This window comes from Aquarana catesbeiana, linkage group LG07 (genome assembly GCF_042186555.1).
Source record: "Aquarana catesbeiana isolate 2022-GZ linkage group LG07, ASM4218655v1, whole genome shotgun sequence".
Taxonomy (NCBI): Eukaryota; Metazoa; Chordata; class Amphibia; order Anura; family Ranidae; genus Aquarana; species Aquarana catesbeiana.
In genome coordinates, this window is record NC_133330.1 from 112,420,087 (window position 1) to 112,443,277 (window position 23,191).

At 42.2% G+C, this 23,191-nt stretch overlaps 1 protein-coding gene across 5 annotated transcripts in view; it reads left to right on the forward strand.

Moving 5' to 3' along the window:
* Nucleotides 1-23,191, forward strand: part of RANGAP1 (Ran GTPase activating protein 1) — a 388,853-nt gene that overhangs the window by 351,347 nt on the left and 14,315 nt on the right. For all 5 annotated transcript variants that reach the window (XM_073592640.1, XM_073592641.1, XM_073592639.1 and 2 more), the window contains 3 exons: nucleotides 11,659-11,775; nucleotides 17,866-17,968; nucleotides 18,052-18,140. In XM_073592640.1, coding sequence (XP_073448741.1) covers nucleotides 11,659-11,775; nucleotides 17,866-17,968; nucleotides 18,052-18,140 — 309 coding nt within the window. The remainder of the gene's footprint in view (nucleotides 1-11,658; nucleotides 11,776-17,865; nucleotides 17,969-18,051; nucleotides 18,141-23,191) is intronic.

The following is a 23,191-nucleotide window of genomic DNA, read 5'->3' on the forward strand; positions in this document are numbered from 1 at the left end:
TGTTCTAACTGTAGGGGGATGGGACTGACTAGGGGAGGAGAGAGATCGGTGTTCATACTTAGTATGAACACAAGATCTGTCTCCTCTCCCCTGAGAGAACCTAGATTTGTGTATTTACACACAGACAGATCCCGGTTTTCGCTCTGTCACGAGCGATTGTGGGCAAGAGGAAGTCACTCCAGCTGGCCAGTACGTTTAAAGCCCACTCAGACTCCACTCACATAAAACATCCATTCCCAGCCTATTTAGCATTCTGACGAATTAAAATCGATCAGAGGCCGTCCTCTTCTTCTCTTGCCGTCCTCCAGGAAGCATGCTGTAATCTCCACTAGGGGCAGCAAATAGTCCATGCATCACTGATTCAGACCCGGGTCATCTTTCAGTAACAGCTGACTTTTGATGTTTTGTAACTCAGGAAATCAGTAACAGCAGCTGATCTCTAAAGCTTTTTAATCAGGCACTTCAATCTTCATTACACCAGGTGGTTTGAAGCCAAGCTCTACTCCCAAGTCAGGTGGTACACGTGATTCCTTTCTTCCAGATGAAGGTTCTGATTTGATTCTTCCGTTGCATATCCCTGCTGGGTAAACTTGCTGTAATGGCATTCCAAGACATCAAATTCCAACTTAGGCCAAATGGCTGTGTCAACCAGGCAGTAAAACTCCAGAAATCTGATATTAAACCACGTTGCCTTCCAACATATGCCACTTTGTGCCTGAAGGGCAAACACCACCCTTCTTCAGAGACATCCTCTATGTAACAGTCCATAAATGTCTGACCTTGAGATAGGTTGTGCTTCCCAACATGTGCCGCTTTACCCCTGAGTGACACACCACCACCATTCTTCAGCGACAGCTTCCATGGCACCATTTCATGTCTTCTCCTTTTTGGTATCTTCACGATGGAGTGCACTACAGGCAAGGGGTGTCCATTCACTCACCATTCACCAGCACACACTCAGAGCCACATATTAACCAGCTTTCAAATACAGAACCTCGAGGAGGGCCTTGCTCATCCATAGTACTAACCTAATACACGTACGTCAAACTATAATGGCACACAAATCAACACATTACCATAATGTATACATATATGTGATCCACCAAATTAAGCATCCCACTCCCAACCTCCTATAACCCTTCATTGTATATAGGGGTCAGGATTAGGCAGGCTTGCTCAATATGGCCTTTTCTACTGCAATTTTGGCATGTCAGCGGTTCTTCAGGACTCCCAATTGGCAGCAAAGACTCTAACTTGTACGAAGAGACCTTACCATCAATTTGTCCCTCAACTTGCAAAGATAAATGCAAGACCGTCCTAATATAAATGTTGGGTCCAACAACACATGCCAACCTGAACCAATGACGAAACTATTTCTTTTTGTTCAGCAATCTCCTTCATTCTCAACAGCATGCATACCACATTTGCCATTCTCGTTTCTTGCCTTTCTTAGATGATGGTTTCTTTTTCATATTTTCATTTTGAACATCACATTGTTTTATTAATTTATTAAATTGGTGGATCAAAGCATTCTCTGCAGAAGTGTTAAAATTAGCAGAAGCATACTTTTTAAGGAAAATTCCAATGACCTCCATTAATATGTTAATTAAGTTCACACTGAAGCTTGCTTAACCAGCCTGCTACCAGCTGCAGACACAAGACACACAGCTGTTTAAAAGCTAATATGGACTTGTAGTGCCAGAAGGAGAAGCGCACTATTAAATCCATGCCCTACTCTCTCCACCACTGACTTTAGCCCTCTTATCTCAGATCGTAGGCCACATGGATCTTCTGTCAGAGCAGGAAGCTATTTCACTTTCATATGGAAACAAAAAATATAAAATATCTATATTTCTCCCACTTTCTCCTCAAAGATATCTGGTTTATCCTATAAATCTCCAGGGTACATAAGTTAACCAAGGGTGATCCGCCCTTCACTTGCCATCACACTTGGAACAGCTACACAGGCCTAAAACAGTTTGCATTAACAGTACAACAAACGTTTACACATACCAGCCAAAAATTCTCAAACATTATACTAACCAGATATGCGCATCTGCTCACTGATGTAGTGTTTCACAGAACTTTCAGGACAACTCAAGCAGGGCTTCAGAATTCACGAACCAGCACAAATCTTGTCCACAGTAGAGGAATGCTTTTAGTTCTGGGTCTTAGCGGACTTCTTGGCTTATAGGAACTCAAGACAAAAATATATTAGTGTTTGGATTCTGTGCAGAATTTCTTTCCACACTCCTTCTTCTGGGATGCCAAATGAAATAAATACTGGGTGGTTTTGGATTCCCCTTATTTATTATAAATATATATTTACTTGTCTATTCCTATAATTAGTCTATCAAAGCTCTGAACAAGTTAATGGTGATGGTACAATAACAAGGTTAGCTATAAATAAACACACTGCTTAACCACCTCAATACAGGGCACTTAAACCCCCTTCCTGCCCAGACCAATTTTCAGCTTTCGGTGCTCTCACACTTTGAATGACAATTACTCAGTCATGCAACACTGTACCCAAATGAAATTTGTGTCCTTTTTTTCACACAAATAGAGCTTTCTTTTGGTGGTATTTAATCACTAATGGGTTTTTTTATTTTTTGTGCCACAAATAAAAAAAAGACTGTAAATTTTGTGAAAAATTGCCTTTTTCTTTGTTTTTGTCATAACATTTAGCAAATTATTAATTTTTCTTCATAAATTTTGGCCAAAATTTATACTGCTATATATCTTTGGTAAAAATAACCCAAATTAGTGTATATTATTTGGTCTTTGGAAAGTTATAGAGTCTACAAACTATGGTGCCAATCACTGAAAATTGAAAACATCTGATCAGGCCTTCAGTACATCAGGTGAATCTCATTTCTTGAGGTACTAACAAGTCAGAAAAGTACAAATACCCCCCAAATGACCCCTTTTTAGAAAATAGACATTCCAAGGTATTAAGTAAGTAGCATGGTGAGTTTTTTTAAGTTGTAATTTTTTCCACAATTCTCAGAGCATATGCATACAACAAATTACACCCCAAAATACATTCTGCTACTCCTCCTGAGTATTGGGATACCACATGTGTGGGACTTTTACATAGCCTGGCCACATACAAAGGCCCAACATTGAAGTAGCACCATCAGGCGATCTACGAGCATAAATTGCACATCTCATTTCTCAACCACCTATTACACTTTTGAAGGCCCTGGAGCACCAGGACAATAGAATTGCCCACAAAATGACCCCATTTTGGAAAGCAAACACCCCAACGTATAATCTATGAGGCATAATGAGTCTTTTGAAGTTATTTTTTTTCCAGAAATTTTTGGAAAATGTGGGAAAAAAATAAAAACACTTTTTTTTTTTTTTTTTTTACACAGAGTTGTCCATTTATAAGATAAATACATAGCAAAAATGACACCCCAAAATACATTCTGCTACTCCTCCTGAGTATGGCGATACCACATGTGTGGGACTTTTACACAGCCTGGCCACATACAAAGGCCCAACATTGAAGTAGCACCATCAGGTGATCTATGAGCATAAATTGCACAGCTCATTTCTCAACCACCTATTACACGTTTGAAGGCCCTGGAGCACCAGGACAATGGAATTGCCCACAAAATGACCCCATTTTGGAAAGCAAACACCCCAACATATAATCTATGAGGCATAATGAGTCTTTTGAACGGTTATTTTTTTTTTCCAGAAGTTTTTGGAAAATGTGGAAAAAAAATAAAAACGCATTTTTTTTTACACAAAGTTTATTTATTTGTCCATTTATAAGATATTTCCAACACATAGCAAATACATAGCAAAAATGACACCCCAAAATACATTCTGCTACTCCTCCTGAGTAAGGCGATACCACATGTGTGAGACTTTTACACAGCTTGGCCACATACAGAGGCCCAACATCCAAGTAGCACCATCAGGTGTTCTTGGAGCATAAATTACATAGATAATTTCCTGACAACCTATCATTTTTGAAGGCTCTTCATATTTCTAACACATAGCATGTACATACCAAGAATTACAATCCAAAATAAATTCTATTGCGGAAAGGGTAAAAAAAAAAGTATTACCTGTGCTTTTAGTAGTGTCCACAGAAGAGAGCACTGGTCCAGGCAGCAGTCAGGGATGTGCTTAGTGACAGCAATAGTAATTATCCAGGCAGCAGGCAGGAATATTGTCTATAGTCAGCACAAGGATATTGTCAACACAGCCAAAGCATTTGTCCATAGAAATTGTCCAGGCAGAGACAGCCAGCACAGCCATAATATTGGTCCTGGTACACTGTTACCTGCAGACACTCATTATTGTACCGCTCTCCAGCCCTTCATAAACATACTGCCTCTTGCTACAGCTAATTATTTGCATAGTCCAGGTAGCAGGCAGAGGTGTGGTCCGTTCATGCGGCAGGCAAAGGCATGATGGCAGTAAGTCAGCAGCAGGCTGAGGGCCGCATTCGGGTAAGACCTGTGCACAGGGGCACAGGGGTAGAGGCTTCGACCCATCCAAATCTCTATGAAGCCTCCGGACTCCAGACCCTAGTCCGGAAATTACAAAAAGCGGAGAAAATAAAAAAAATTGTTTTCTCCATCCGGAAAAACTATTCTGGAGCCCCTCACATATGTGAGACCCCTGTGTACTACAGTAGCAGGGCAACAGATCAGTCCAAGCGGGTAGGCAAAAGCATAGTCCATAAAACAGGACAGGGTCAGTTCACGTGCAAGCAGTCCAAGCGGTAGGCAGAAGCATGGTCACAAAGCAGGCCAGGGTCAGTTCATGTGGAGGCAGTCCAAACGGTAGGCAAAGGCATAGTCACAAAACAGGCCAGGGTCAGTTCATGTGGAAGCAGTCCAAACGGTAGGCAGAGGCATAGTCACAAAACAGGCTAGGGTCAGTTCATGTGGAAGCAGTCCAAACGGTAGGCAGAGGCATAGTCAAAAAACAGGCCAGGGTCAGTTCACGTGGAAGGCAGTGGCATGGTTATTTGGGGAAGCATGGGAAATGGTCAGCACAGATGATGAAAATGGGGAAAATATGGGCTAATATTTTAGGGATGTATGATAGAGTTCGAAGCATTCACCAATGCAAAGGCCAGGTTGGAACGTACACTGGGAACAACGGAAGCTGGTATCTTTTCGAAATCCTCTTCTGCTGCACATGCAACATCTTTTTTTGCCGTCTTCGGCCTGCCTCCGATGGTGGAATGTTGTATGGGAAGTGGCGTTCATGAAGTCGGCTAACAGCATCAGAGCGAAGGTCTTCTGGGGGGGGGGGGGGGTCTTTGTTGATAGATGAGGGACGTGACTACTACTTCTATGAATTTTAGGAAGGGGGCGGGGCTTTCTGTGGATTTTGTGTAGACTATGTAGGATTTGTAAACGGCCAAATGGATGAGATAAATTGCTACCTTCTTGTACCAGAATCGGGACCTCCCTATTGACAAATAGGGCTGAATCATTTGATCATTGAAATCCACCCCCACCCCCCCCCCCCATGTAACCCCCCCATGTAGAGATTATAATTTTGGACACATGTCGGTTTTTCAATGGGACCTCTTCTTCGCTGAACTACAACTGTAGTGTCATCGTGAATGGTGGACATCATGTGCACGTTCCTGTTATCCTTTCACCTCAAGGCCAGCACTTCATTGCATCTCAGTGTTGCTCTTTCCCCCTTTTGCAGCTTTTTGTTTACTATAGATTGTGGGAAGCCCTTCCTTTTTTTTCTTGAGGTTCCGCAGGCCAGGGTTTTTTCGATATATAGGTGTCTGAAAAGGGGCAGTCTGGTATAAAAGTTGGGGCTGGAGCTGGGAATCACTTCCTTCATATATGCGGAACGCATACAGATATCCCGTGGCTCTCTCACAGAGCTTGTAAAATTTTACTCCTTATTTGGCCTTTTTGCTAGGAATATATTGATTTATTCCTAGCCGGCCTGAAAATGGTACCAGGGACTCATCCACACATATATTCTTCTCGAGGACATAGAGTTCTGCAAATCGTTGGGAAAATAAATTTATCAGTGGGCGAATCTTATATAACTTATCAGAATTTGGATGATTGCAGGGAGGGCACTGGGTGTTGTCGTTAAAATGAAAGAATCTCATAATCATCTCATATCGGGACCTGGGCATTTCGGCAGAATACATGGGCATATGGTGTTGGTGGACCAATAGGCATGTCCTTCATTTTTTTTTTTGTAAGCCCTATGTTTAGGGTGAGGCCCAAAAACAATTTGAACTCCTCCAAATTTAGATCTCTCCACTAAAACGGACGGGCATAAGATGATTGGGGGTTGCTGGCAATATACTGCTGGGCATACAAATTTGTCTGGTCCACAATAAATTGCAGCATAGTGTTGGGCAAAAACAGGTGAAAGCAATCGATCTCTGTGAAATATTGGGTGTTGGTCTGCACACCTGGCTGTGCTGTGAAAGGGGAAATAATTGGTGATCCCGAGTTGGAAGGCAGCCATGTTGGGTTGGCAAGACCATCTGGCATGTATGTAGCAGCCCTGGCTCTTGGGGGACGTGACACTCCAGTAGTTGGGAGAGTTGAATTTCCTGTGCTGGTACTCAGGTTCGATGTGGCAGCACTGGTACAGGGCCTGGGCACTTGTGCACGGGGCCTATCGCTGGCGGCAGCACTGGTACTGGGCCTTTGTTCCTGGGGCCTATCGCTGACGGCAGCGCTTGTACTGGGCCTGGGAATATAATCCTGATTACTGGCGGCTGCCTGGTTTCCAGAGTGTCGTGCCTTTTTTGGAGGGACCCATTCTTCATCCGAATCATTACTACTCTTGATTGGTTCAAATGCCGAATTTGATTCGGAATCTGAATTGGAATCTGATGAGAACTCCCCGGTGCTCTCATCAGTCATGGAGAGGATCTGGAACGCCTCCTCACTAGTATATACTCTTTTGGACATGGCTGTGTGTCGGGTAGCTGTGCGACGGGTGACAGTTGGGTGGCAGGTGACGGTCACTGATGGGCTGTGCGATGAGTGGCAGGTGACGTTCACTGAGAGGTGGTGATGGGTGATGGTCACTGATGGGTGATAGGTGATGGTCACTGATGGGTGACAAGCCACGGATGGTGACGGGTGATGGTCACAGATGGTTGACAGTCGACGGTCACTGATGGGTGACAGGGCACGGTCACTGATGGGTGACAGGTGCACCGCTGATGGTCATTGATGGGTGACAGGGCATGGTCACTGATGCGTGACGGGTGACAGGACACGGTCACTGATGGGTGAAGGGTGACAGGGCATGGTCACTTATGGGTGACAGGCGATGGTCACTGATGGGTGACAGGCCACGGACGGTGATGGGTGATGGTCACAGATGGTTGACAGGCGACGGTCAGTGATGGGTGACGGGTGCACCGCTGATGGTCACTGATGGGTGACAGGGCACGGTCACTGGTGGGTGACGGGTGTTGTGTGACAGGGCACGGTCACTGACGGGTGACAGGGCACGGTCACTGATGGGTGACGGGTGACAGGGCAAGGTCACTGGTGGGTGACGGCATGGTCACTGATGGATGACGATTGCACCACTGATGGTCACTGATGGCAGTCTCTTATGTGACAGGTGCACTTTTATGGGGTGACTGTTGGGTGACAGATGACAATTGGGGGGGGGGGGTGATGGGACAGGTGTGGTGTTGGTGCAGGCACTACTAAACATAGATCTGTAACTCACTGCTCCTGGCTCTTCTCTCCTCACACTGGAAACGGTGTGTGAGGAGAGAAGAGCTGGTAACAGCTAGTGACAGCTCTATGTTTACATTTAGTGATCGGCTGTGAATGGATCACAGCCGATCACGTGGTACACAGCCCTGTGTACTATCGTCGGTGACGAGCAGTGTTCCCGGGAACAGCTGTGCAATGCGGGAGTTACCATTCGTGATCGGCTGTGACTTCATCACGTGATAAACAGCCATGCCCAGTGGCTGTTCACCCCTGTCTGTGACGAGCGGTGTCTCGGTGACACGCTGCCACCGACAGTACAGGGCTGCGCGCACATGATCGCGCGCATGCCCTGTTTAAACAGGCTCACGTCATATGACGTCCGCCCAGAAGTAGAGCCTTACCGTCCCGCCGTCATATGACAGTGGGCGGTAGGCTAGCGGTTAAATAAGCAAGGATCTCATTTATTTCCCAAGAAAGTCGGAATGCTAACATAAAACAGTAAACAAAATATTACAGAGCATATAAAACAAACGAACATAAATTCTACTTTACGTAAGGTCGTCCTCTGTATCCAGGTAGCTCTCAGGCTCAATGGGGCAAGAGGAAGTCACTCCAGCTGGCCAGTACTTTTAAAGCCCACTCAGACACCACCCACACAAACACCCATTGCCAGCTTATTTAGCATTCTGACAAATAAAAATCTATCAGAGGCCGTCCTCTTCTTCTCTTGCCATCTTCCTGGAAGCATGTTGTAATCTCCACTAGGGGCAGCAAATAGTCCACGAATCACTGATTCTGTCATCTTTCAGTAACAGTTGGCTTTTGATGTTCTGTAACTCAGAAAATCACAATTCAGACACAAAATACTCTTGCGCACAGGTGTATTGGCTAAATGATCCCAAGGGTTCAAGGACTATGGGTTTTGGCCTTGCTGATCTTCAGGATGGGATTATCCTAGTAGTAATGATAAGAAAGAAAGAGAGAGCGCACCAGCCTAGTGCATTATCCTTGACAAATTTATTAATTAAAAACAAAGATTAAAATCTACTCACAAAGGTAGGAGAAAAATTCGCATTGTATAAAGGCACAGAAGCAATTAGTCCAATGGTAGCAGTTTTTCCAGGTCCTAGGAAGAGGGCGTACGGACTACTGCTGGCTAACGCGTTTTGAAGGTAACCCTCCTTCATCAGAGCCTTGATGGTGCTAGTCTCCTGTTAGTCTTTATACATGTGTCCATCTGAAAAAGACTCTTCAGATTGGTGCTGAAACCCCTCCCTTAATTAGTGGGCGATCCTACGAGAAGGATGGGCCTTGGCTTTGTTTTTGTAAGACCATAATGTATTTATATTTTGGTTAAATTTTTATTTTTAATATAATTTAAATTGTGATTTTAGTTTTTAGTCTTAATTCTCAGACAATCAGTAACAGTAGCTGATCGCTGAAGCTTTGTATGTAGTCATGGTAATCAGGCACATACTGTGCATTTTTGTGCAAATTGATGAAAAATCTGGTAGAGCTTGTCAGCAAGATAGCTTGTCAAATCATTGAACATAAATTCCCAAATACTTAAAGCGAGAGACCCCAGTAAGAGGCCAGCCATATTTAAAACATACATTTTCAGTAAAAAATACAGTTTGATGAATCTTAGTGCACACAAGTCCAATATAATACCCACATTTTTAGTAAAATATTAAAGATGATGGTGTGCCAAAATAGACACCTAACACGTCACGCTTTAAAATTGCACACGCCCAGCAGGGTCTCTTGCTCTTTAATCACTTCCTACGCTTAGGACAGCATATAATACTGGGATGATGCCTGCAGCTACATGTATGGTTTTTTTTTTTTTGGCCAGTGATGCTCTGTAATGCAAAAGCAGTCTTAGCAACTCAATAGCCGCAGAATTGCTTTATCATGCAGCTGGAATTGCTCTCTTGTCCCAACCCGGGAAGCCGGTGGTTCCCAGCAGCTTTCAATAGAGATGACTTAGGCTTCATGCACACGAGACTCCAGTGCAAACTTTGCTGAACACATGTTTTTAAAAGCTGAAACCGGCGTTTAGAAACGCCCGTTTTGCCGCATTTGCATGCCACGTTTAGCCGCGTTGTACCGCGTTTGCGTCTAGAAGCATCTCTAGAGCAGAGAATGACATTTTGCGACCCAACTTTGGGGCCCCGTATCTCAGGGCCACTTGGAGCTAGGAACCCCAAATTTGGTGTGCTAACACAGTGGAACACTACAACATATCCAAATTTAGGGTTTCTAGCACCAAGTGGCCCTGAGATACGGGGCCCCAAAGTCGGGTCGCAAAATGTCATTCTCTGCTGCAGAAAAGTGCTTGACATTCTGCGACCATAATTTGGGGCCCGTATCTCAGGGATTTGGATATGTTGTAGGGCTAGTTCCACTGTATTTGCACACCAAATGTTGGGTTCCTAGCTCCAAGTGGCTCCAAGATATGGGGCCCCAAAGTCAGGTCGCAAAATGTCATTCTCTGCTGCAGTTTACCATCATATTTCTGTGTTTTCTGGTCCAAAAAAATAGGGTTCCTTTAAAAACACTTATAAACGCAAACGCAGCTAAACACGGTACCGGCGTTTATCCGCAATTGGCGTCTGAAACGTGGAAAACTTTTGCGTCTGAACCCATTTTTTTGCTTCTAGAAAAACGACGTTAAACACAACTGCCTAAGAACGCTAAAAAACGAGACTGTGTACATGGACACATAGGGTAACATTGAATTAGGGCAATTGAAAAAAGTGTCCAACTGCCTCTGAACGCTCGTTTAACAGCGTCTCGTGTGCATGAGGCCTTAGGACCGAAACGTCCCAAACATCTTTAAGGTCTAAGAAGCTGGAAGTGTTTTGTCACTTCCAGTTTTGCCAGGGTGTAAACAAGCCATTACTGGATTGATTACTTGGTTTGATTAGATGCTTTTAAGGGCAGAGGACAGATCTGGCCTCTAGTAGACTCCAGATGTCTAGGTAAAGAGTACCTGTCACTGCCCATGCTATCACAAGAGATGTAGTTCATCTCTTGTGATAGCAATAAAGTTGATAAAAAAAAAAAAAAATGGAAGAGTGTAAAAATAAATACATTTTAAAACGCCCCGTGCTAGCATGCAAACGTGAACGCATACGTAGGTCGTGCATGTATATGTAAATGGTATTTGCACCACACATGTGAAGTATCGCTGCAAATGTTATAGCAGGAACAAAAATTCTAGCACCAGACCTCCTGTGTGACTCTAAACTGATAACCTGTAAAGGTTTTTCAGTATCTTAGTTTGGCACCTTTCCACGAGTGTGTGCAGTTTTAAAGCATGACATGTTATCTATTTACTTAGTGTAACAACATCTTTTATATTTTACCAAGAAAACTGGTATTATATTGTGTTTGTGTGCGCTAAAATTATTTAGTGTGTATTCTTTCTAAAAAAAATTGTGTTTCAAATACCACTGTGCAAAATTACAAAACCCACCATTTTATTTTCAAGGGGCTCTGTTTTATAAAAATGTATAATGTTTAGGGGTTCTAAGTAGTTTTCTAACAAAACCAATGATGATTTTCACATGTAGGAGAGAAATGTCAGATGACAAGGGAAGTAGTTAAGGAAGCAATGCATGGTAGTGCGTTGCTGTGTGTTTGGGGCAAATTGCAACACAGATACATTGCCTTAGTGCATCATTGTGATATTCAAATTAAAAAAACTGAAACACTAACAAATGCATAGACAGCACTACAGCGCAATATTTTGATGCCGACCTGAATGTTCTAGTTTCATAAGCCGATAACATTACACTAAAACAGGCACCCACTTGGTTTTGGGTTTTCTGGGCTACTCAGATATGTGCAGACAGCTGTTGATCCTAGCTTTAGTGTAACAATTTCATGTTTAGAGTTTATAAAGGGAAAATGTAACCATATATTTGATATATGTTTTTTGTTTAAGGAATCACCACCTACTGCAGCCCCTCTTCCACCTGTTGATGCATCAATTTTTCTCAGCTTTCCGTCCCCAGAAAAACTCTTGCGGATGGGTCCTAAGCGTTCAACAATAGGAGCTCAGGTATTCATATGTTGTGCATTGTACACTGCTGAGATATGAATATTATAGTTATTCAAAATCAAATATAGTTGTTCATTTTATTCTACTGCATTTAAAAAACAGCTCACAGAACAGGGACACAGGAAGTTTTTAACCACTTGCCCACTGGGTACTTAAACCCCCTTTCTAACCAGGCCGATTTTCAGCTTTCAGAACTCTCACATTTACTCAGTCATGCAACACTGTACCCATATTAAATTTTTGCCCTTCTTTTTCACACAAATAGAGCTTTCTTTTGATGGTATTTAATCACCACTGTTTTTTGTTTTTTTTTGCGCTATAAATGAAAATAGACCGAAAACTTTGTTTAAAAAAAAAAAAGCATTTTTCTTTTTTTCGGTTATAAAATTTTGCAAATTAGTCAGTTTTCTTTATAAATTTTGGACAAAAGTTATACTGCTACGTACTGTATATACTCGAGTATAAGCCATCCCGAGTATAAGCCGAGGCACCTAATTTACCACAAAAAAACTGGGAAAACTTATTGACTCGAGTATAAGCCAAGAGTGAGAAATGCAGCAGTTACTGTAAGTGGAAAAGAGGGTCAACAATGCCCGTCTGCAGCTGCATGCCTTACTGTGTCCATTGCATACCTCCCTGTGTCCATCCATTGCATACCTCCCTGTGTCCATCCATTGCATGCCTTCCCTGTGTCCATCCATTGCATGCCTTCCCTGTGTCCATCCATTGCATGCCTTCCCTGTGTCCATCCATTGCATGCCTTCCCTGTGTCCATCCATTGCATGCCTTCCCTGTGTCCATCCATTGCATGCCTTCCCTGTGCCGATCTGCCTACCTGATCAGCGTGTCATGCAATCAAATCTGATCAGCCATCCAGTGTACAAAAGCCTCCTACCTGATCAGCGTGTCATGCAGTCAGATCTGATCAGCCATCCAGTGTACAAAAGCCGCGCCTCCTCCTCGTTCTCGTCCATGATAGGCTGAACACTCAGTGTCCCAGCAGTGAGTGTTCAGTGTTCCACCTATCACAGACATCCTCTCGTCCTCGTCCGTGGGATGAGGACGAAAGGACGTCCGTGATAGGCAGAACACTGACTCACTGCTGGGAAACTGAGTGTTCCCCTATCACGAACGAGGAGGCGTGGCTTTTGTACACTGGATGACTGATCAGATCTGACTGCATAACACGCTGATCAGGTAGGCAGATTGCAGTGACTCGAGTATAAGCCTAGGGGGGCACTTTCAGCACAAAAAAATGTGCTGAAAAACTCAGCTTATACTCGAGTATATACAGTATCTTTGGTAAAAAATAACCAAAATAAGTATATATTATTTGGTCTTTGTGAAAGTTATAGCGTCTACAAGCTATGGTGGCATTCATTGAAAATTGATCACCCCTGATGTACTGACTATCTCATTTCTTGAGACACTAACAAGCCAGGAAAGTACAAATACCCCCAAATGACCTTTTTGGAAAGTATACATTCCAAGGTATTTAGTAAGAGGCATGATGAGTTTTTTGAAGTTTTTTTTGGGCAATTTTTTGCAAAATGAAGATTTTTTAAAATTTTTTTTTTTAACAAAATTGTCATATTACCAAGTTATTTCTCACACACTGTATAGGCATACTTGCAACTACACCCCTAAATAAATTCTGCTATTCCTACTGAGTATGGCGATACCACATGTGTGAGACTTTTACACAGCCTGGCCACATACAGAGGCCCAACATTCAGGGGGCACTGTCAGGTGCTCTAGGGACATAAAATTACAAATCGCATTTCCTGACTACCTATTACACTGTTGTGAGGCACTGATGTGGCAAAAATGAGCAATGATGTGGCACGGATGAGCACTGATGTGGCGCGGGTGACCACGGATGAGGCATTGATGTGGCACGGATGGGCATGAATGAGGCACAGATGGGCATGAATGAGGCACAGATGGGCATGAATGAGGCACAGATGGGCATGAATGAGGCACAGATGGGCATGAATGAGGCACAGATAAGGCATGAATGAGGTACAGATAGGGCATGAATGAGGCACAGATGAGCATGAATGAGGCACAGATGAGCATGAATAAGGCACAGATGGGCATGGATGAGGCACAGATGGGCGTGAATGAGCCACAGATGGGCTAGAATGAGGCAGAGGTGAGTGCTGCCACAGTCTCCCTCCGCTCCTTGCATGCTGCACTGATCCGTATGTACAGCATGCGAGAGCTAAAAAGGACATGCATCGGTTTGTTGTCAAGTGATTGCTCCATCATTGGACGGAGTGAACAGCTATCATTGGCCCTTTACCGCGATCGGTGATGTCCCAGGTCCGGTAAACCCGGCGAGCACAGACACTTCCGTGTGCGCACCCCAGGGGGCGTGCGGGAAGCGCAACTCTGGAAGGATGTCATTGCACGCCCTCCCAGAATTAGCCGACCGTGCTTTAGCCATCATTCGGCTATGGCCCGGTCGGCAAGTGGTTATACTGCCACCTATAGGACAATTAGACACTGGTAAAACAAAACAACTGTAGGCCAGTCCAAGATAAGCTCTCTTACTATCAGCATGCCTCAGTTTGTGCTTGTGTACTAGGAAAATGGCCATATTTTCTTCCTAGCGCTTTTTTTATTCTTCAATTTTTCTCCAGTGGAGACTTCTCTACATTGCAGCTATCCAGGAAGCCTATGGAAATGACTGCAAAAGTCTCTGTCCTCTCTGACTGTTAAGCAAGATTAATTTCCATAAATAAATGTTAATGTCCATAGTCTGGGCACAGTTGAAATATAAAATAGATTAAATAGTCTTTCAATTCTGTTTTGTGAAGTAAACATTCAGTTTTAAGTTGGCTACTTGTTTACAATCTTAATGTTCAATATCGTTTTGATTTAAAAAGAACAATGTTAAAAAAGCTCATAACTAGGTGATCAGTGCCAAGACTAGGGAATACGTAGCCCTAGCTACCCAACACAAACGTTCCCCACACCCTGACAGGTTGATTAAACTTGAGCAGGCACGTACAGCACTTAATATCTGCCTCACTACAAAGGCAGAGAAACATTTACGCTGGACCAATCGTAAGTTCTTCACTTGGTGGGATCGACCGGGTTCATTGTTAGCACGTAAGCATACCCCTAAACATTCTCACGTAGCTCTTCCAAAAATTCGACTCTCAAGCGGCAATCTTTCCCAATATCCCCATAAGGTTCTTCAGGAATTTCAAGATTTTTACACTAAACTATACAACCCATCCAAGGGCCACATTCCTGTTTCCATTAATAATTTCTTGCACATATTATCTCTGCCATCTCTTACGGAATCTCATAGAGAACTTTTGGATCAACCCATTACATGAGAGGAAATACATAATACTATTAAGATATTGTCATTACATAAATCACCAGGCCCTGAATGGCCTCCCTAATAATAATTATAAGAAATTTTATGAACAGTTAGCTCCTCATATGGCTCTCTACTTTAATTTCTTGTGAGATGGCGGAAAAGTCCCTATAGATGAAAATAAGGCATACATCAGTGTCATTCCCAAACCACACTAAGACTCCACAGACATTCTTAACTACCATCCTATCTCATTGATCAGTTGTGATCTCAAATTCTTAACAAAACCTTTAGCTTTACGTCTCGGTACTTTTTTGGCACAATACATTCACAAAGATCAATCTGGTTTTATAACCGAACGCCAAATGGATCAGATTCTTCGGTCCATAGCATTGATCTCTGCGGTACACTCCAAATGGGATGCCCCTGTATCGAGGGAACTACTACTTCTCTTATTGGACCTTCATAAGGCCTTTGATAGCTTAAATTGGGATTACTTATTTACTATTCTGGAAGCTTTTGGATTTGGATCTGCTTTTATTTTATTGCTTAAACAACTTTATAGTAACCCGTCGGCCCAGGTTTCCATTCGGGCTCATAAATCAGCATTGTTTCCTATCCAGCGTGTTACGAGACAGGGTTGCCCACTTTCCCCATTGCTATTTGCCCTAGCAATTGAACACCTAGCTGTAGCAATTCGATCTCATCCTAAAATATACAGGGCATATGTGGTGGGCAACAGGAGCATAAATGTTCCTGTTCGCCGACGGCATCCTCATGTATGTCACAAATCCCCAAATTACTTTACCTAATCTTTTGACTCTGTTCCATCAATTTTCCCAGATCTCAGGGCTTTCTTTAAATACCCAAAAAACGACAGCCCTTAATATTTCTTTACCCCCCTCAACGGTCTTGACCTTACTAAATACTTATTTCCATTGGGCACAAAGCTCCCTCGGCATCCAGCTGACACCCTCGATCAATACTCTCTATCAGGCTAATTATCCTCCACTCTTCCGTCGACTCCAGGAGGATCTTCAACAATGAGCAGATTATCCCTTGTCTTGGTTTGGCAGAATCAATTCTAGTAAGATGACCTTTCTTCCTAGGATACTTTATTATTTTAGGACTTTACCGGTTGCGGTTCCGAGGGGAGATATACAGTGACTACAATCAGACATCCTTAGTTTTATTTGGAACAATAAGAAACCTCGAATGAATAAAATTACATTGTACGTCTCAAAACCATCTGGTGGGCTTGGCCTCCCTAATTTACAAGCTTATTATCAAGCGGCTCAAACAACTCAGCTTTCTTACACAACGGCCAAAGGATCTACACCCCTCTGGGTCTCTATTGAGGGTCTTTCGTGCCACCCTTTCACCATAGGTTCTCTAATGTGGCTCCCTAGCCGTTTTCGCCCTCCTATTTTGTGTCCTACCCTGTCTCGTTCACTAGCGACCTCTGTCTTCCCCACATATTCCACTTGCTCCCATATTCTTTAACCCTGAGTTCTCTCCCTGAATGACTCCAATGCTATTCCTATGGTGGCTCAACAAAGGGCTTCTTAAGATAGGAGACTACCTAATGGGGATCAACCACACTCGTTGCAATATTTTAAAGACACGATTCAGATGCCCTCCAGCGAACTATTTAGATATAATCAGATTATTTCTTTTGTACGATCTAAACTTAACCTGTTAGATGGACCCCTCATACTTAAAATTTCGAATTATCTTGTCAAACAAAGGGCCTCTTACGGGGAAGGGGAAGGATATCTACAATATATACTACCCTGACTGACCCGAATGCTAAGCTCCCTTACATGACTCAATGGGAACGAGACTTGAATACCACGTTGGAATTATCAGTTTGGCAAGACATTGCCTTTGCTTTATCTAAAATATATATCAATATAACATTATTTGAAGCACATTAAAAAACACTTTAACGTTGATATTTGGTCCCGACCAGAGTCGCAGCGATGCATCCGTCTGCATCACCCACCTGCTTTAGATGTTGTGGCCAGATGGGTATAATGTTTCATGTTTGGTGGCAGTGCCCTATAATCAATAGATTTTTAATTTGTATATTTACCCTAGCATACTCTGTGACGGGGGTTAATATACGTAGATCCCCAGGAACCAGCGCTTTTTCAAAAGTTTTCTGATGAGGTCCCCAAAAAATCGACAAAAGTAATAACATATATGTTCTTGGCAGCTATAATAACTATCGCTAAATATTGGAAGCAGTCGATGGTTCCCCTGGACTATGTGGAGAATAAACTTAACTGGATCATGGTTAATGATAGACTTAACTGTATCCTCGCAATTCTACTAAGAAATTTGATGCGACATGGGATCCATGGATACGTTATTTATCTGCACAAAATTAATTTTAACGTTAATTGGCAATTCCGCCAAACATATTTTATGTTGAGATTGCTTGTCTCTTATTCAAAGGTCCTATGTTTATGATCACTTGAAAGACAGACACTCTCTGAAGGTGCTCAATTTTCATTTCTGTTTTTGTCACCGTTTATCGATTGTGCCTTAAATAACATTGTTATTTCAATAAAAATATTGAAAAGTAAAAAGAACAATGTATTGCAAACGCCTACTTATTTTGAATATGAATGATAATAATTGTTTAGATTGGCCCAGACTTTAAAGCTGAAGGTGATTGTACAAATTGAAATGTGTGCGTGTGTGGCCAAGTTTAGGATGAATAAACTTTTACTTTGTCTTTTGCATTTTAGACTGATGTTACAGACACCGAAAAGGTGGTACAGGCCTTCATCCAGATATCATCTGTGTACCGAGATGAACAGGCAGTGAAAACGGCAGTGGAAGAAACTGTTGGTAAGAAGCTATTTTTTATGCACCCATGTTTGGCTTTGGTATTGATCTGTTTAATTTATTTACCCTTCCTTTTTTTTTTTTAGACTGTTTAATGAAAAAAGCTTTTGGCAGTTCAGTTTTTCAGGCGGATATGTTTGTTACCAGTTTACTTGTGCGCATGGGTCTTCTTAAGGTAACTTAATCCTGTGTTATTTGAAAAATTACAATCAAAGGCAGAGTATTTTAGTTGTATGTATTTGGTATCCCTTACTCTGGTCATACACACAGCAGTACTATTAATCACATATAAATCGCCAATAGTATAAATCTGTAACATAAAAGTGATTAGTGAATAAAGCCCAATCTTTAAAAAAAGTCCATATAAAGAATCTTCAAATAAAAGGAAATTAAAAAAAAAAAAAATAATTATAGCTTTTCTTCTTCTTTATAATCCACCGCTGTGAAAACACACACAGTGCCCCCACAGAGATCCACTTTTCATGGGGCAATCGTGTGGACGCGCTCACAAGTCCTGGTGCTGCATCCATTGACACAGACAGCTCCTGTCTCTCTGGATTTGATTGACAGGAGCAGGAGCCACCGGCTCCTGCTCCTATCAATCTGTCCAATGAGATGAGAACCAGCGGCTGGAGTCACTGGGCTCATGCGTGGCGCTGGAGTGAATGGGCTCAGGTAAGCATAGGGGGGGATCTGGGGGGGAGCTGCAGCAAAGAAGGTTTTTCACCTTAAAGAGGAACTGCAGTCTACTCACATAATTTGTAATAAAAACATCTTTGCCATTCTGAAGCTTCCCTCCAACCACTTTGCATATCTTATATACAGTATCTCACAAAAGTGAGTACACCCCTCACATTTTTGTAAATATTTTACTATATCTTTTCATGTGACAACACTGAAGAAATGACACTTTGCTACAGGGTAAAATAGTGAGTGTACAGCTTGTTTAACAGTGTAAATTTGCTGTCCCCTTAAAATAACTCAACACACATCCATTAATGTCTAAACCGCTGGCAAAAAAAGTGAGTACACCCCTAAGTGAAAATGTCCACATTGGGCCTAATTAACCACCTACCCCCCCCCCCCCCCCCAAACTTATTTGGTTCAGATGGTGTCTAGCGTGTGTTGTGGCAACCAGGTGAGGAATACAAAGACAAGTGTGCCTTGCCCACAGTCAAGCATGGTGGTTGGAGCAAATTTACACTGTTATACAAACTGTACACTCACTACTTTACATTGTAGCAACGTGTAATTTCTTCAGTGTTGTCACCTGAAAAGATATAATAAAATATTTACAAAAATGTGAGGGGTGTACAACTGCAGCACCCCCGTCCCCCTGTTAACAGACGGTCTGATAACAGGGGAGGTGGAGGGAGTGCTGGACACATCTATATTATATATAGGTATAGTAGCTGACTGAGCCGCCCACCCTGGTCTTGTCTGATAATCAGGAATGGGGGTTGCTTCTGTACACAGGTACTGTGTATTAGTTATATACAATATAATATATATGAGTACACCCCTCACATTTTTGTAAATATATTTTATTATATCTTTTTATGTGACAACACTGAAGAAATGACACGTTGCTACAATGTAAAGTAGTGAGTGTACAGCTTGTATAACAGTATAAATTTGCTCTCTCAAAGTAACTCAACACACACCATTAATGTCTAAACCGCTGGCAACAAAAGTAAGTACACCCCTAAGTGAAAATGTCCTAATTGGTTCCAAAGTGTCAATATTTTGAGTGGCCACCATTATTTTCCAGCACTGCCTTAACCCTCTTGGGCATGGAGTTCCCCAGAGCTTCACAGGTTGCCACTGGAGTCCTCTTCCACTCCTCCATGACAACATCACGGAGCTGGGGGATGTTGGAGACCTTGAGCTATTCTACCTTCCATTTGAGGATGCCCCACAGATGCTTAATAGGGTTTAGGTCCGGAGACTTGCTTCGCCAGTCCATCACCTTTACCCCCCTCAGTTTCTTTAGCAAGGCAGTGATCGTCTTAGAGGTGTGTTTGGGGTCGTTATCATGTTGGAATACTGCCCTGCAGGCCAGTCCCCGAAGGGAGGGGATCATGCTCTGCTTCAGTATGTCACAGTACATGGTGTCATTCATGGTTCCCTTAATGAACTATAGCTCCCCAGTGCCGGCAGCACTCATGCAGCCCCAGACCACGATGCTCCCATCACCATGAATGAATATGAGATACATCATCCGATACATCCGACTTTATCAAAGGGGCCCCTTTGAGAAAGTCTGAAAGACGAAATCGATCAGGGAATGATCTCATGGCGTATTGAATAGATCTACATTTACTGCGCTCTAATGTCCAGCATAGTCTTTGGGAAGGAGGAGAACAGCAAGGTTTTTTTTATATACAACTTGGACAACACACATCTTTAATAAAACCTTCGGAAAATAGTACTACTCTATGTGGAGCCTGTCTTTTTTCCTTATATACACTAATGATGTGGATTTCCAAGCCGGCCCAGCAGTAAATCAGTGGGAGATCGTGAATGCTTATTATCTGCAACTTTGTGGTAAGTTTGAACCCCAGAGTGGCGTGTGGAGCACGGGTTTGAGTACGGTGATTGGTGCACTATCCGACCATCTCCACTTCTTTGTTCACTTATGAAGCTACGAACTTTACCTTCACGTTTATCCACTTGTCAGATCTGCGATTTAATGTTTAGCGACTTTATGTGCATTTACCGTATATGCAATTGTGTCAATTTTCAGCACTTGTCAGATCTGCGATTCAATGTTTAGCAACTTTATGTGCATTTACCCTATATGCAATTGTGTCAATTCTCAGCAATTTGACAGGAGCGCCGCTTTGATATTATGTGTCTTTTCACATTTGTTTGTTTAATGTGACAGACTGTTGTATCTCATATTCATTCATTATTTTTTTAGTTTAAGTGGCAGCCAGATGTTATATTTCTCTCTTATTGTGATTAATCACAGTGCCAGCATGTGTTAATCTGTTTGGAAACTCATTGCGCTGGGTTGGAAGGAGATGAGTGAGCCTAGTTTTATTTCTTTCCTCTTTTTTTTTTCACTCCCATCACCATGCTTGACTGTGGGCAAGACACACTTGTCTTTGTACTCCTCAGCAGGTTGCCGCCACACGCGCTTGACACCATCTGAACCAAATAAGTTTATCTTGGTCTCATCAGACCACAGGACATGATTCCAGTAATTCATGTCTTTAGTCTGCTTGTCTTCAGCCAACTGTTTGCGGGCTTTCTTGTGCATCATCTACAGAAGAGGCTGCCTTCTGGTATGACAGCCATGCAGACCAATTTGATGCAGTGTGCGGCATATGGTCTGAGCACTGACAGGCTGACCCCTTCAACCTCTGCAGCAATGCTGGCAGCACTCATACGTCTATTTCCCAAAGACAACCTCTGGATAGGACGCTGAGCATGTGAACTTAACTTCTTTCGTCGACCATGGCGAGGCTTGTTCTGAGTGGATATCTTAAGGCGGCGCCTATATTGTACACAACACTGATTTTTCCTGTACTAATGTAAGTGCAATACATTATATTAGACAAACCTTTCTTTATCGTACATCATGGGACACAGAGGCTCATAGTGATTACTAGAGGTCGACCGATATATCGGCCGATATATGGCTTTTTTTACTTAATCAGCATCGGCCGATTGTGCTGATAAAAAAAAGCCGATTATAACTTCAGCGGGACTTGCAAATGACTTCTGTAATAGAAGTCAATGCAAGTTTCCTGAAAGTTATCTGTGGAGAGGATTCTCTCCTCCCTGGGCAGCCTGCCAAGTCTGATAAGAAGCTACATTGTATCTTTTCAGGTTCTTTTTTCAATGAGCTGAACTCCATGTGTAGAAGTTCTCAGTTTAACCATTTAAAGACTAAATCTTTTCTGACAATTGTTGCTTACAAGTAAAAATCCTGTATTTTCTGCTAGAAAATCACTTAGAACCCCCCAAACATTATTTTTTAGCAGAGACCCTAGGGAATAAAATAGCGGTTGTTGCAATATTTTATGTCACACGGTATTTGCGCAGCGGTCTTTCAAACGCAATTTTTTTTTAAAAAATACACTAATGAAATAAAAAAAAAATAAGCAGTAAAGTTAGCCCATTTTTTTTCGTCCAAAAGTTTTGATTACCTGTTTTTGTGTATTTAATATTTAAGATATCGTTATTTTTTTTTTTTAATCTAAATTATACATACAAGTGAACTGATTGGAGGTTTGTTTTGTTTAATAAATGTTTAAATGTAAAAAATTTTCTGTATTACTTAACCACTTGAGCCCCGGACCATTATGCTGCCTAAGGACCAGAGGTCTTTTTCCAATTTGGCACTGCGTCGCTTTAACTGCTAATTGCGCGGTCATGCAATGCTGTACCCAAACAAAATTTGCGTCCTTTTCTTCCCACAAATAGAGCTTTCTTTTTATGGTATTTGATCACCTCTGCAGTTTTTATTTTTTGCGCTATAAACGGAAAAAGACCGAAAATTTTGAAAAAAAATGATATTTTCTACTTTTTGTTATAAAAAAAATCCAATAAACTAAATTTTAGTCATACATTTAGGCCAAAATGTATTCGGCCACATGTCTTTGGTAAAAAAAATGTCAATAAGCGTATATTTATTGGTTTGCGCAAAAGTTATAGCGTCTACAAACTAGGGTACATTTTCTGTAATTTACACAGCTTTTAGTTTATGACTGCCTATGTCATTTCTTGAGGTGCTAAAATGGCAGGGCAGTACAAAACCCCCCCAAATGACCCCATTTTGGAAAGTAGACACCCCAAGGAAATTGCTGAGAGGCATGTTGAACCCATTGAATATTTATTTTTTTTGTCCCAAGTGATTGAATAATGACAAAAAAAAAAAAATATTTACAAAAAGTTGTCACTAAATGATATATTGCTCACACAGGCCATGGGCCTATGTGGAATTGCACCCCAAAATACATTCAGCTGCTTCTCCTGAGTATGGGGATACCACATGTGTGGGACTTTTTAGGAGCTTAGCCGCGTACGGGGCCCCGAAAACCAAGCACCGCCTTCAGGATTTCTAAGGGTGTAAATTTTTGATTTCACTCTTCACTGCCTATCACAGTTTCGGAGGCCATGGAATGCCCAGGTGGCACAAACCCCCCCAAATGACCCCATTTTGGAAAGTAGACACCCCAAGCTATTTGCTGAGAGGCATATTGAGTCCATGGAATA